At 57.0% G+C, this 13,398-nt stretch overlaps 1 protein-coding gene across 1 annotated transcript; it reads right to left on the bottom strand.

The window, feature by feature from the left end:
- LOC100514765 (V-set and immunoglobulin domain-containing protein 8) lies at positions 389–8,224 on the bottom strand. Its single transcript, XM_003125667.4, has 7 exons — positions 7,789–8,224; positions 4,406–4,581; positions 3,669–3,870; positions 3,324–3,545; positions 2,506–2,625; positions 1,999–2,197; positions 389–1,126 (listed from the first exon to the last, which is right to left on the bottom strand). Exons 1-7 carry the CDS (start codon positions 7,835–7,837, stop codon positions 820–822), a joined length of 1,275 nt encoding a protein of 424 aa, XP_003125715.1. The 5' UTR covers positions 7,838–8,224; the 3' UTR covers positions 389–819.

Raw genomic sequence — 13,398 nt, 5'->3', positions numbered from 1 at the left:
GATGGCATCCATATATAAGGAAGTCAGGATTCGGTAGATAAGGGAGGGGAAAGGAGAGGAGGATGCTGAGAATGGTCAGGGAACATTCAGAGAGGTTATCCCTGCCAGTTCCTTGTTTCCTCTCTTGATTTCTGGAATAAAAGAGAAAAGCAGGATTTTGAATTTAAAATCAAGCCTCAGAGTCTCAGCATCCCCATCTGCAAAGGTAAGGAATAGGATTATAGCCCCTTCCAACTCTAACTGCTCCTGATCTAAGGTGGAGGAGGGAGGAAATGGTGCAGAAATGAAGCAGGACAATAGGGAGCGACCGCCCCCTGCCTCATCCCTGAGCAGTGCCCACCACCCTGACCCAAAGCCCTACCCTCCGTGGAACCACAGCCCCCTCAGTCTCAAGTCTTACATTGTCTTTATTGTGCTAACAATGCCGCCTCGGAGCTCAGATCACATACACACAACAATTCAGTCGACTCCCACCCACCCGGTCCCCGGGGCTCTCTGCCTAGGCTGTGGACACCGAGCCTTCTACCTCCAGCGTTTTGGAACTCTTTCTCCTCCCTCCCTCTCCCGGAGACTCGTGGACCAGGGGTTGGAAAGAGGGCCCAGATGGCCTTTCGACAACCTCTCCCGACGCCCCCCCCCCTCCCTTGAGGGGGAGGAGGCTCAGCCTCCCTACTCGGTTCCCGAGGGAAACGCCTTCAGCCCCCAGCCGCCGGGCGGCCCGGGGCAGGCGAGGTTGGAGCCGGCCCCAGCGAGTCCCCAGCTGCGGACAGAGAGCCCCGCACCCTCCTCCCCGCCGGGGCGCAGCCCGGCACGGCGCGCTCACACCAAGAGGCCGTCCTTGCCCGGCAGCTGCCCCTCCGCGGCACAGTCGGCGGGCTCGGCGCTCTTGACCTTGATGTAGACCGGGGAGGGGCCTGCTTCGCAGGCGGCGGCGGCGGCGGCGGCGGCGGCGGTGGCGGGGGCGGTGGTGCGGGGCGCCAGGGCCACGTCCTCCGGGCCGCCGCAGGGCGGGGGCGCGTACTTGCGGCGCAGGGAGCGGCTGATGTTCTGCGTCGGGTACCCCAGGAGGTGGGTGACGCGGCTGCCGCGCCCGCTGGCCTTGCACCCGGGCGCCACGGCGTCCTCTCTGTGGAAAACAACAGGCGGGCGGGTGAGCGGGCTCCTCCGCGGCGCGGCGTGGGCACGGCCTGGGCAGAGCCGGGGGCTCTTGGCAACCTCTCGTCTCCCGCGCCTCCCTCCGCCTCCCTTCGCTTCTCAACCTAAGCCTCGACCTCCTCTCCCCTCTGCCTCCTCCTGGGCCGGCGACCCCGCAGCGCTCCGGGGCCGCCACCCCCATCCTCCGGACAGGACTTGCCCACGCATGTCCAGGCAGCCCCATCTAGGCGCCCTCCAGTCCCCTTCCGATGTTTTCGCAGAACCCCCCGGCTTTAGCAGGGAGGGAACCTCGTAGATCCAGAAGGAGCTGTTTTCCCTGTCCTTTCCTTAACTAACCTTCACCTTGCCCCCCACCCCCGCTTCTCCTCACCTCCTGCCCCCTCAGTCTTCTCCTCCATCCCCAGAGCATTGCAGTCATTAGCACTACTAGTCTTTTTCTATTTTTATTTCTAGTTTGTTTCTAATAAGTTATTAGCACTATTCTTATTAACTCTTCTTAAATAAGCATGTCCAGAGTTCTGACCGGCGCAATTCAGGAGAACTGTGAAAATAAATACAGGCCCTGCCCTCCAGGAGCTTACAGTCTAGACAAGACAGAGAGGTGCATAGACCGGTGGGAGGTGGAGGGCAGGGGAGCAGAGGTGGAGACTAGGCATGGGAAGGGGGAGAGAAAAAAGCCATGCGACGAGGAGCAGGTCGACATGCTGTGGTCCCAGCACTCCGTGGCGATGGCAGGCAGGGTTGGGGTGGGGGTCCCAGCCGGCAGGTGGCAGGCAAGGGTGAGGAGGGGCAGGGCGCCGGTTCCCTGCCGCGCAGCAGCATGCAGCATGCATCAGGTTTTACCTGATCTCATTAGCCAAGTCGCCGCAGGCCCCTCCGCCGACCCCGCCGCCGTTGCCATAACCGAAGGCACCGCGGGTGCCACCGGCCCCGGTGCCCCCACAGCACCAGCAGACGAGCCCCCAGATGCCCACAAACAGGCAGGCCAACATGAGCAGAGAGCCCAGCACTGCACCGATGATCATTCCTATGCGCTTGGTGTCTGGGGAGAGAAATAGAGACTAGTCAGTCTTTCTGCACCTGCGCAGGGGCCTGGCTAACCAGCAGGGAGCAGGGCAGGGCGTCTGTGGAGAATAGGATGGGGAACCCAGGGGATCTCAGGGCCCTTGGACCCGCAGTGAGGCATATATGGAAAGATGCTAGTTAACGCCTCCCAGCTGCCCTTGGCAGACCTATGCGTTGATGGCAGTGGGAAGGCAGAGCCAGCTGAGGCTCCAAAATAGAGCCCAGCTTCCTCCAGTCCAACCCTCCCAGCCACCGGGTCCCCAGCACCACTGCCCCTGCACCCACCTGAGACCTTCACCTCCACCACACACACGCTGTAGCCCACGTGGTTGGCCACTGTGCACTGATACAGCCCATCATCCTCAGGGCCGATGGCCTTCAACACCAGGTCACCATTGCTCAGTCCTGGAAATGAGGGAGCATCAGAGGGCTATGGCGAGGCCGAGGGGAGGGGCAGGGTCTCTGAGAGTTTCTAGACCTTTGTGGGGTGGGGCATGGAAGGAGGGAAGGGTATATGCACAGTCACAAGTCAACCCCATTCTCCAGGTGAGTCACCCACCCCCTGCTGAAACAGAGATGCAAGGAAGGGCCCCTTTCCCAACAACTGGAGAGAGATCATCAAGTCACCCTGTGATCCTTAGCGAGCCTTGGTCTCATTTGTACAGTGAGGACAGGGCTAGACCAGCAGAATTCTAAGGTCCTCTCCAGCTTGGATCCTCTTTGACTGTGAGTACCTGCCAGCTTCTCTGGGTGCCGGCAGCTTTATACACCCCATCCCCTTTAATCCTCACATTCCCCCCATATACTGTATAATAAAAACCAAGGTTTCATTTCATTTCAAGAGGTTAAGCCACTTGCCTGAGTCTTACAGCGGGTCATGGTCCAGCCAGGGTTCAAGCCCAGCTCTATCTCAGACTTCCCAGATTAACCCTGCTGCTTTAGACTGACTCTCCCCTCTTACCTCCTCATCTTTCCTCCATAGCAGCTTCTGGAACAGGCTCAGGGAAAGGGTCTCCCCCAGGGATTTCTAGGTTTGACCTGGCACCCCACTGATGCCCCAAAGGAAGCCCCACCAGGACCCAGAGGCCCGATCTCCCGCTCACCTTGGTTTATGGTGCTGTGGAAGGACTCCTGGTAGGAGAGCTCAGAGTGGAAGCTGTGCTGGGAGTGGTAGGACCCAGCACGGTAGGGGTGGGTGTACCCGCTGATCTTGGCCCACTTGTAGGAGAGAGGCGGGCTGCCCCCATTGGCAAAGCACTTCAGGACTATGTCGTTGCCGCGAGTCATGTGGCCCTCAGACCAGCACATGGGCACCGCGGGCCGTGCTGCAGGGAAGTGGGCTGTGGTGAGCCAGGGCCCAGCCAAGAGGCAGAGCCAGGCTCAGGGTGGCCAAGCCGCCCTTGGCTCTGAACTCTGGGGAAGGGGAGCCCAGAAGGGTCTGGTCATACCTTGGACAGTGACGATGACCCTCCGGGTGGCCATGGTAGTCTTCTTCACCCGACACTCATAGGTGGCTGTGTCGGATACCTGCAGGTTCGAGAGGGTGATGGAAGCATCGTACTGGCTGGGGTCCGAGGCTGCAAAGCGGACCCTCTGCTGCAGATGGGGGAGGTTGCCGTGGTTGATCCTCTTGTCCTGGTAACTAAGGAACTGTGAAGAAGAGAAGAAAACAGAGATGGTGAGACAGGCAGAGCCAAGGAAAGCCTCGCGGATTGGCTGCCTTGGGCAATTCTCTAAACTTCCCTGAGACTTAGTTTTCTCCAATGAAAAATGGAAACGATGGTGCCCAATGCACTGACATTTGCATAAGATCAGATGAGATCACGCTCTGCCCAACCTCTGCATGACACGGGCGCGTAAGGATTAAACAGATGAGGTGTATAAAGCTGCTGGCACACAGAGAGGCTGCCTGGTACTCACAATCAAAAACTATCAGAGCTGCAAGTATAAGGCCAGGGTGGGGACAGTGCCGCATCTTCCCTTTGGAGTCGGGTGGGAGGAGGCAGACTGATTGGTAATAACAGAGCTCTTCCCTGTTGCCACAGTCTCTGAGAAGCCTTCGGGGAAGTTCAAGGGCTTGGTTTTCTTATCTGCCATGCTCCCCCCACCTCCTCAGAGTGTTGGCTGCCCAACAGGTAGATATCCTGCAGTGTAGGGTGAGGGGAACCCAGCGCCCAGCACTCACCACATTCTCCCGATGTGAGGGGTCTGAGTGGACCTGCATCCACTCGATGTCCAGCCCATTGGGACCATAGTCCTCAGGGTCCAGGATGTAGGGGCAGCCCAGTCTCACATTGTCACCTTCCGCCAGGTACAGGATCTCCTGGCCATCCCCGTTGATCCGCACAGCAGACAGCAGTGCTAGGATGCAGGCAGGGCAGATGGGGTAGGGGGAACAGAACCAGCACTTGGGTGGTCAGCTTCAACCCCTCTCCCTCCACCATTTCTGTCTGTGGCAGTCCCGGGCTCAGTGGGGTTTTCCTGGGAAGGAGGGGCTTCTCTGAGTGTGTGCGTAGGTGTGTGCATAAATTGCTAGATGCATGTCTCTGCATACTTGTGGAAGCATGTCTTTATTTTATGAATAAAATATGAATGCTGTGTGTGTATCTAGAGCTGCTGTGAATCTTGTATGCATTATGTATCCTGTATGAGTAGGTACACACATGTACATTGCTTGCTTATCGATGTTTGTGGCTGCCTATGAGTATTGTAGGGAGATTCATGCCCTTGAATCTAGTAGAGTGAGTGTTTATTTATATGTTAGAGTGTGTGTGTGTGTGTGTGGAGGGGGTGTAGGCACAGTGAGCACATGGGGCTGTTACGTGATGGAAGAGCCTGGCAGGTTAAGAGCCACCTCTGTCTGGGCCAAGTGAGGTGATGGTGTCTGGAGGCAGGAGGATGGCCACAGTGGCCTCTGGAGTCCCTTTCCAGTCAAGAAGCAGAAGAATGGGTGTGTCTGTGCCTTTGTGACAGAGTGTGCCTGGCTGTGCAAGTGCTCTGAGTGATGGTGTGTACCTATGCGTGACAGTGAGCAGGAGCCTGGCTGTGTCCATGTGTGCTTGTAAGTGATGGTGCTGGGACCACGGCTACGTGCATCTGTAGGACAGGTGAGCCTTGCGGGAAGGCGTGTGGCGTGGTGAGCTTTGCATCCTTCCCCTTGTGTGATCAGGTGGCTCAGATCCAGCCACCCCCACATGCTCGCTCCATTTGGGGCCCCTCCTGCTACTGCCTGCCCTAGCCCCATTGAGTCAGCCCAAGGTGAGGAGTCAGGATATGGAAGCTCAGGACGGATCTCTCCCTCCCTACCCCAGAGCCCCAGGCAAGTGCTAGCCCCAACCGGTTGGACCTAAAGAGGAACACAAAGGGGGTGTGCCCAAGGCCCCAACCCTGGCACGCCACCTCCCCATCTCCCGCAACCCTCCCTCCTCAGGCCCCTGGCCCAGCCTGGCTCCCTCTCCTTCTTCGAGAGTCAGTGAATCGTTTGAGGTCCTAGCCCCTGGTCACGGCAACCCATTCTGCCCTGCCCTTCTCTGCCTTTCTCCTGGAACCACCTTCCCACTTAGAGAGCATCTCCCACACATGCCGTGACAGCCAAAGAAATCAACAAGCACTCTTAGAAGGCTTCAAAATGCAGAGACGTACCTACACAATCCCCACCTTCCTACACACACAGACACTGTCTGATCCATACGGACACATGTCTACACAGCAACACTGGCATGTATTCATTCCAGAAGCCACGCCCACCACACACTCTTACAGTCCCCCCGTGTGCGTGTGCATTCATTCAAGACCAGACATATCTGCAGAAGCTTAGTCTGGTTCCAGAAAGCCAGCAGGTGCCCTTTCAACACACCAAAACCTCAGGCATCACCAAACCTGCCCCTCGGAATCCTGGCGGGACCGTCAGCCATGCCCGAACCCCTGTAGGCTCCAGGGTAGCCCAGAGCTGGCAGGCTGGCTGCTGGGGCTCTAACGGGACCGAGCAAGGTGTCCTCCAGCCCCAGGCCAAGAGAACATCAGCTCATTCCTGAGATAAGGATCCTGATGCCATCTGCCAGGTTGTGGGCTGGCACAAGGCAAGCCAGTGATGAGCCAGAACTCAGCGGAGAGCAGAGGCTCCACCCTGGGGAAGGGCTGTTGAAAGCAACCCACAGCAAGAGAATGTTCTCCACACCCCTGGGAGCCAGCCGGACAGGAGGGTAAGTCTTCAGAGAAGGGGGCTTCTTGGGAAGAAGGGACAAGCTGCAAGAGAGCCTCCGCCCTGCACTGGGCAGTGTCTTAACCTAACAGCTCTCTCAGCCTCCTCCCACGGGTCCCAGGCTTCGTGTACCCCCATCACTCTCCCAAGGAAGGTGTTCCTGGGACCTCGCCTTCATTTGACTCAGCACATCCAGGGAGTGTGAGAGGAGAGAGAAGCTGGAGAAAAGGAAGAGGAAGACCGGAGTGGGAGAGAGAGCTGGGTGTGGACACTTGGAGGGAGGGAGGGAGCAGACTCTCAGAAAAAGGGCAGACACTTCAGTAGTAGTGTCTACTCTCAGCTTAGAAGTCCTTTGTGAATTTTCAGGCTGCTTCCAGACCTCCTAACCCGCCCTCTGCAGGTGGGGGGGGGGGGAGGCGAGGGGCAGGGAGGGGAGAAAAGGCGGACCCCGCAGGAGTATGGGTCAATTAAGATATTAAGACATCACACAGAGATGTCCCAGGTCCCCATGGCCCAGCTTCCTGAGTGAGCTGTGCCAGCCCGGCTCTCACCAGATGGGGTGTTGCAGGCATCCTGCTGGAAATGCAGTCACACACACACACACACAGAGGCTGAAAATGCTTCCCCCCTTTCTGAGCCCTTCCCCTATGCCCCTCAGCCCAAATCCAGACCCCAGGAGGGCCTCAGAGCCATTTGCATCAATGCCCACACAGATTGGCCCTTGCTGGGACTTGCCCATACTGGGCAGGCAGCCACCACGATGTCCAATCCTGAGCCCTGCCTTCCTGGTGTGCCCCAAGGAAGAGGCTCTGGGAATTACCCTCCCAACCCTCCCTAGACTCATCCTGGGGGTGCTGGTGCTGTCCTGGAACTCTCAGAGCCGCTCTGGAAGCAGCCCACTCAACACCAGCCCAAGGCTCTGCCCTCTCAAGGCAAGCAACTCCCAGCCCTTGACTCTGACCTGGGGGTAGGGGGAGCCCCTCCTGCCAGGAATAGCACCCAGACTGATGGAGAGGGGGAACTTTCCCAGGCTCCTCCTCAGCCCCCATCCAGCTCAGCTGCTCACCTGACCCTCCTGCTCCACCCCCAGCTCCCACAGTAACTCCAGGTGAGCCCTAGGCACCCATTCGCAGCATGGGCATATATGCGTGAGCCCCGCAGGCTCACGGGCGCAGGGAAGAGCCAGCCAAGAACACGTGCCCCAAACCTTCAGCACATCCAAACCCCAGTAGCAGCAGGGCCAGGGTGGGTGGCACCCTGCCAGGACATCTCAGCCGGCCTTCCAGGCGTCGCTGGGCACCCCACGCTGCCCTTTCCCTGCCCGTCTGGCATTATCTGGACATCCGTGCCCCTGCCCAGTCCCATACCTGGGCTCAGGCACACGAGCAGAAGATGCAGTGCTCCTCGAACTCCCATGTCTCTAGATTCGGTGTCTCCTCCTCCTGGGCTGGGTATCCCGGGGGCCGGTGGCTGTGGGGCCGGTGGTGGTGGTAGTAGTGGGTGTGTGGGGGTGGGTAGGGAGGGGGAGCTGAGGGCCCAGACACTGCCTGGGGTGGCAGGAAGGTGCAGTGAGTGACCCGCTGGGGAGCAGCCGGCGTTATTTCTATGGGAGGGAGGGGGCCTGGTCCACGCCTTGGGGAGGAGTCCCAGGAACACTAATTAGCGGGGTGACAGAGTGACCTACCCAGGCATTACCCAGCCCTTCCCCAAGCTCTTCCCTATCCCCAGAGTGGCGCAGGGTGGCCAGCGGGACTTGTAATTAGGCACCTGTTAAACTTCCACTTCCTCCTGGCCCCATCCTCGGGGTGACAACAGTCGCCCAATTTGACAGCGTCCACGGAGCTCCCCTCACCACTCATTTGTTGCCTCCTTCCCCAGGGAAAGGGGGAAGAGGAAGGAGAAGCCAGGCTTGGGATGGAAGGGTGGCCAGGCCTTGAAGGGCTCGCACTGACCCCAGGGAGCTGGCACCCGACACACCCTCTGAGCGGGCGCCAGCATGCCAAATCACGGCCCGCTCCACGTATGCCTGGCCCTCCAGGCCCCCCTCCCACCTCAGTCAAGATCTGCAGAAAAGGACACAAGGGAAAGGGACATTGGGGCCGGAGGGGAAGCCCAAGCAGATGAAAGGGACCTGGGACCTCAGGTGGAGTCAGGATGGGTGGGTAAGGGGATACTGGGGAGAAGGGCACCAGGAGGCCTGGGAAGGGCTGTGCCTGTGTGCAGGTAGGACATCTCACTGGTGCGTGCCAGTGCATCTCTGCTGAGGGTACCAAGCTCCTCTGTGTGCACCTCTCTTAGGGATCGCTTAGTGTCCTTGCTTCTGTGCACAAGAAGGGACACCAAGGACCCTCATAACTGAACCGCCATGAGAGCAACTAAGCCGCCACAAGGCAGGTTGGAGGTGGAATGGGGAGGTCCCACTGGGCATAGGGAGATGATGGAGGGCCAGCCCTTGCTCTTTGGGCCTGGGTGGGGGGTGGGGGTGGGGTCTCTGAACAGGCCTTGGGCCTCCCCTGGACTCCAGGATTGCCCCACACACAGCGGTAGGGGTCTGGTCTTGAGTGGCCTTGTTGAATAGCTCAACTCTCTCAAAGGCATCAAGCACTGCCAGGGACACAGAAAGGGCAGGGGTGGAGAAAGAGTCTCGGGGAGAGTTTCAAGGCTGAGGATGCTGCCAGGGCCCACCTCCCTGGGAAAAATAAAGCAGATCAATAAGGAAGCACAAGGAATCCATGCACCTCGGCATTCCCCAGCTGCGCTCCCAACAATAACAGGTGCCTGGGACCCCCCGGATGTACACAGGCAATATTCTTAGTTCCTTATTTATTTGGAGGATTATGATGTTGTCCCGCACACTTCAGAGAGCAGGGATCATTATCCCCACTTTACAGAGGGGGAAACAGAGGCCTGGAGAATCGTGAGGATTTGGCTCAGGTGAGGCTGCTGGAGCCTAAGTGGGGGAGGTGCAGGCACCCTGATGCTCGGTCCAGAGTGGTCCAAGGAAAGGGGATGGTGACCCAATGGGTTATTAGACCCACCTGTGGGGAAAGCCAGTGATGGACAGAAGGGTGAATAGGTGGGACCAGGAAGAGGGAGTCTGAAAAGAAGAATGAGGTCGTGGTTCCATTATACCGAAGTGCAGGGCTAGCCTTTAGCTGAGTTCTGGAGTACAGCTAATGTTAGAGTTGGAATGAGGGCTAGAGCTGGGATTAAGGCTGTGGTTAGTTAGGTGGAATGATGAATGAAGCTGTGGTCAGATTTGAGGTCGGGATGAGAGGTAATGCTGAAATTAAAGCTAGGAAAACAACTGGAGTTGAAGCCAGGATTTTTGGCTGGGATTTGTGTTGTGAAAAGGAATAGGGTTTTAGTTTCATTTACAACTTTGCTTGGGAATGCAGTTAGATCTAAATTGAAGGTTGGGCTGAGATTGATTTAGGATTGGATTTATAGGTGGGTTAGAACTGAGTTTGGGATTTGAGTTAGAATAGGTTGTGGTCAGGATTAGAACTTGGGTTCAAACTACATGAATAGGGGATTCATGGGGATCAAAAATGAGGTTTTATTTATGATATAGACAGACCTCCCCCTCCATCCACTAATTCAAAATTTGGCTAGGAGTTCCCCTGGTGACTCGGTGGGTTAAGGATCCAGCATTGCCATGAGCTGTGGTGTAGGCCGGCAGCTGTAGCTCCGATTCGACCCCTAGCCCAGGAACTTCCAAATTCCGCAGATGAGCCCTTAAATAAATAAACACATGAGGCTAGAATTTTCATACCATTGCTCTGGGAGAATGCCAACGGCACATGTTAATTGGGGTCCCAAGATTTTGGAGAGTTCCAAACATACACGAGCCCATCTGTGGGGTAAAAAACAACTTAATCCTATAACAAATGTAGCCTTGGAAACCCTGCTCCAAGACCTAAGCTCACCACCTGGTTGGGCTCCCAGAGGGCGTTTGGGGAGGGGATGCAGGACGCTACCGCAGTGAGTGGGACTCTGGTGCCAAATTGAACTAGAAGATGGAGTCCATCAGAGGCATTTTACTGGGGAGGAGGGAGGTCCTGGTTTTGGAGTCTAGGAAGTGGGAGTTGGGGGAGATTGAGGGTCTACATGCTCCTGGGGGAATAGCCACTTTTGAGGGCTCCCTGCAGTATCAGCCCCCCACCCCACCCCTGCAAAGCCTCAAAAGGCAAGGCACGTTGTTGCTCTCCTTTGACCCACTGAGGGCTAATTGCCACCTCCTTGCAATCTGGGGCCTGTAAAAGAAGCTGTCATTATTTCGGCCTTGTGCCTGGGCCCCCGCAGGGGTTTGGTGGGGGGGGTCATGTTGGAGTGAGGGCACTGGGGCATCAGCTCAGTTTTCATAGCAGAGGTCCACTCATGGCTCCTCCCTCATTTCTCTGTGAGCTCCATATGGCCCCCTTTCCCCAGCTCCTCCCTCCCCATCGGTCTCCACCCCAAACATCCCATTGCCCCACCCACTTCCTTTTCAGGTCCCATAAAGGTCCAGACAGGTCCAGGAGATTTGGGGGTTCCCTCTGTGCCCCCAGGGATAGAGAAAGAGATTGGGAGAGACCATGGTTAGTAAAGGGATAGAGAAACACCCATGGCCCATCCAGAGGTTGAGAGAGAGAGAGAGAGAAGGCCCAGGCTAAGATCTGGGACCCAGCACACCAATTTCCAAAAAGACCCCTCGCTTTTCCTGGAGAAATCCTAGTTCCCCGGTGGGGGAGAAAGGCCCTCTTTTGGGCACACCCCCCCCAAATGGAGTTATCTTTGCTTCTATTCTAAGGCAGAAACAAAAACTCAAAGACAAAAGCCTGGAAAGTTGTGAACAGAGGTACAGAGGAGGAGGAAAGAGGTGGGACAAGGACCCAGAGAAGCCCAGAGACTGCTTCTGAGATGAGGTGCAACCCAATCCCAGAACATCGTGCAAAGGGACACGCAAAGGCCTTGACCTGCCTCCCCTCCCTCCAAAGTGCCCTTCACAGCAGCTCCACACAGTCCTGTAGGCTCTTCCTTTACCTGCTGGGACCTAACCCCCAACCCCTCTCCCCAGGCCTCTTAGGCTCAGGTTCAAGCTCCCCATCTCCCCTCCAGAGCTCTGGGTCTGCAGCTTGGCCCTTTCTAAACACCCCTGCCCACAGTCAGCCAGCCCCTGAGCCCCTCTCCCATGTCCCCACCCCCAAGACACCCAGGGCAGCAGCCCCAGGAGGAGCGATGCAGAGAAAACTTCCGAGGAAATGATGTAGCAGCAGCGGTCATGAATGGCCACGGGGTAGACACCACCCCATGGTGTCAGGGCAGACGGGCACCCAGGGCACAGTCACAGAGAACCAGGAGCCGCGGCAGCTGCTGCCTTTCTGCCCAGCTCTCAGTGAAGGTTTGGGGTTGGAAGACCGCCAGGTGAGGCCATGCTTGGATGAGAAGAGTGAGGGGCTTAGAGATGGTACGAGTGTTGTGATGTAAACATGTCAAGTTCAGACGAGGAGGGCTTAGATGTGCATGTTATAGAGAGAAGGACTAGATGTGCATGTGGGGTTATTTCGCCATCGGGGGTGGGGTTTAGGGACTGGGGCCTGGATCAAGGCTAGTAGGCCAGAGCTCCTGACATGTGAGGCCAGGCACTCCCTGGGCCTCGCTCAGACTTCCCAAGCCTCAGTGATTCCTGCTGGTCCACTTCAGAAGGAGGGACCTTAGGAGCCTGAACATGCTCAGATCTCTCCCTGTAAGTGATATCCTGGTGCTGATCTAGACTCAGAAGAGCAAAGAGCCCTGAAGTGGTCCCCATCTTAGCAAAGGCTGGCTGATTAAACATTATGAAATGAACTGTTATCAAGGGAACATGGAGGAGGTTCCCACTGTGGTACAGTGGGTTAAGGATTCGGCGTTGGTCTCTGCAGTGGCTCAAGTTGATGCTGAGGTGTGGGTTTGATTCCTGGCCCTGCAGAGTGGGTTAAGAACCATCCTTGGCCCAGGAAGCTCCATATGCCATGGATGTAGCCCAAAAAAGGCTGGGGAGGAGGAGGGGGAACAGTAGAGGAAATAATTCACTTTTAAAGAGTACGTGAATTGCTGATGACAAACCTGAAGAATGGAGAGACCCTGAAGATAAAAGATACCTCACCTGGCTGGAGATCAACCACATCCTACAGAACCTTCACCCCTTCAACAAGCCAGCAGGGCCCTGTGCTAGGCCCTGGGGAAGCAGCAGTTAACAAAACTCTATCTTCCAGGGCATCTGGTCTGGAGGGGGAGCCAGACAAGGGAAGGGATGCCAGCCCCCCATCAGAGCTGTGCTGAGCTACAGTGAGAGGCAACAGGGCTCCCGGGCCTGGTGGAAATGACCTTTAAACAGCCATCGGAAGGATAACTAATGATGTGCCGGGCAGATCTGAACGTGGAGACAGGTGGCCGGAAGAGTATGTCGGACCTTGAAAAATAAACAACCAGCGCCCTGCCAGACACGGTGGGCAGAGAAGAGAGTGAAGTCAGGGGAGACGGCCGATGGTTATTTGTGGACCAGAGAGGGATGATCCTTGAGAACTGAACCTCTGGGGACCTTCTACCCCATCCACCCGAGCGCTCACTGGGGTCAGAGCCAGACCCTGAGGATCGACGAGGCGACTAAGATTGATCCTCCTGCACCCGGAGCACGCTTGTCGGTAGAGAGGGAGACTTTGATGAATTAATCCATATGTCCAATGGGACTTGATAGAAATAAAATTTGCCATCTGGGTCCCCCAGGACATATCCGCAGAGGGGAACCGTGGTCCCCCTTGGCCCCTGGGGCAGCTCCACACCTGCGCTGCCTTCCTGGAAGCTGCCAGGGAAGGTGAGTGGAGCTGGCAGGCAGCAGAGTAAAGCTGGGTGTGTGTCTGCTTTCGAATCCTCCCCACTAAGCCCTTCCTGACCACAGCCCTCACTCCGCTCCCCCTGTTTGTTTCCTGTTGCCTGGACACTGGGAGAGGGGGAGG

The sequence above is a fragment of the Sus scrofa genome, chromosome 4 (genome assembly GCF_000003025.6).
Source record: "Sus scrofa isolate TJ Tabasco breed Duroc chromosome 4, Sscrofa11.1, whole genome shotgun sequence".
NCBI classification, from domain to species: domain Eukaryota; kingdom Metazoa; phylum Chordata; class Mammalia; order Artiodactyla; family Suidae; genus Sus; species Sus scrofa.
Note: the sequence above shows the minus strand (reverse complement) of the source record. Positions and strands in the feature narration are given on the sequence as shown.

Coding starts and splice junctions, on each gene's coding strand:
- LOC100514765 (XM_003125667.4), bottom strand. CDS start 7,837: ATGGGAGTTCGAGGAGCACTGCATCTTCTGCTCGTGTGCCTGAGCCCA. Junction 3,546..3,668: donor GGTCATCGTCACTGTCCAAG/GTATGACCAGAC, acceptor ACTTCCCTGCAG/CACGGCCCGCGGTGCCCATG. Junction 1,127..1,998: donor GACTTGGCTAATGAGATCAG/GTAAAACCTGAT, acceptor TGTTTTCCACAG/AGAGGACGCCGTGGCGCCCG.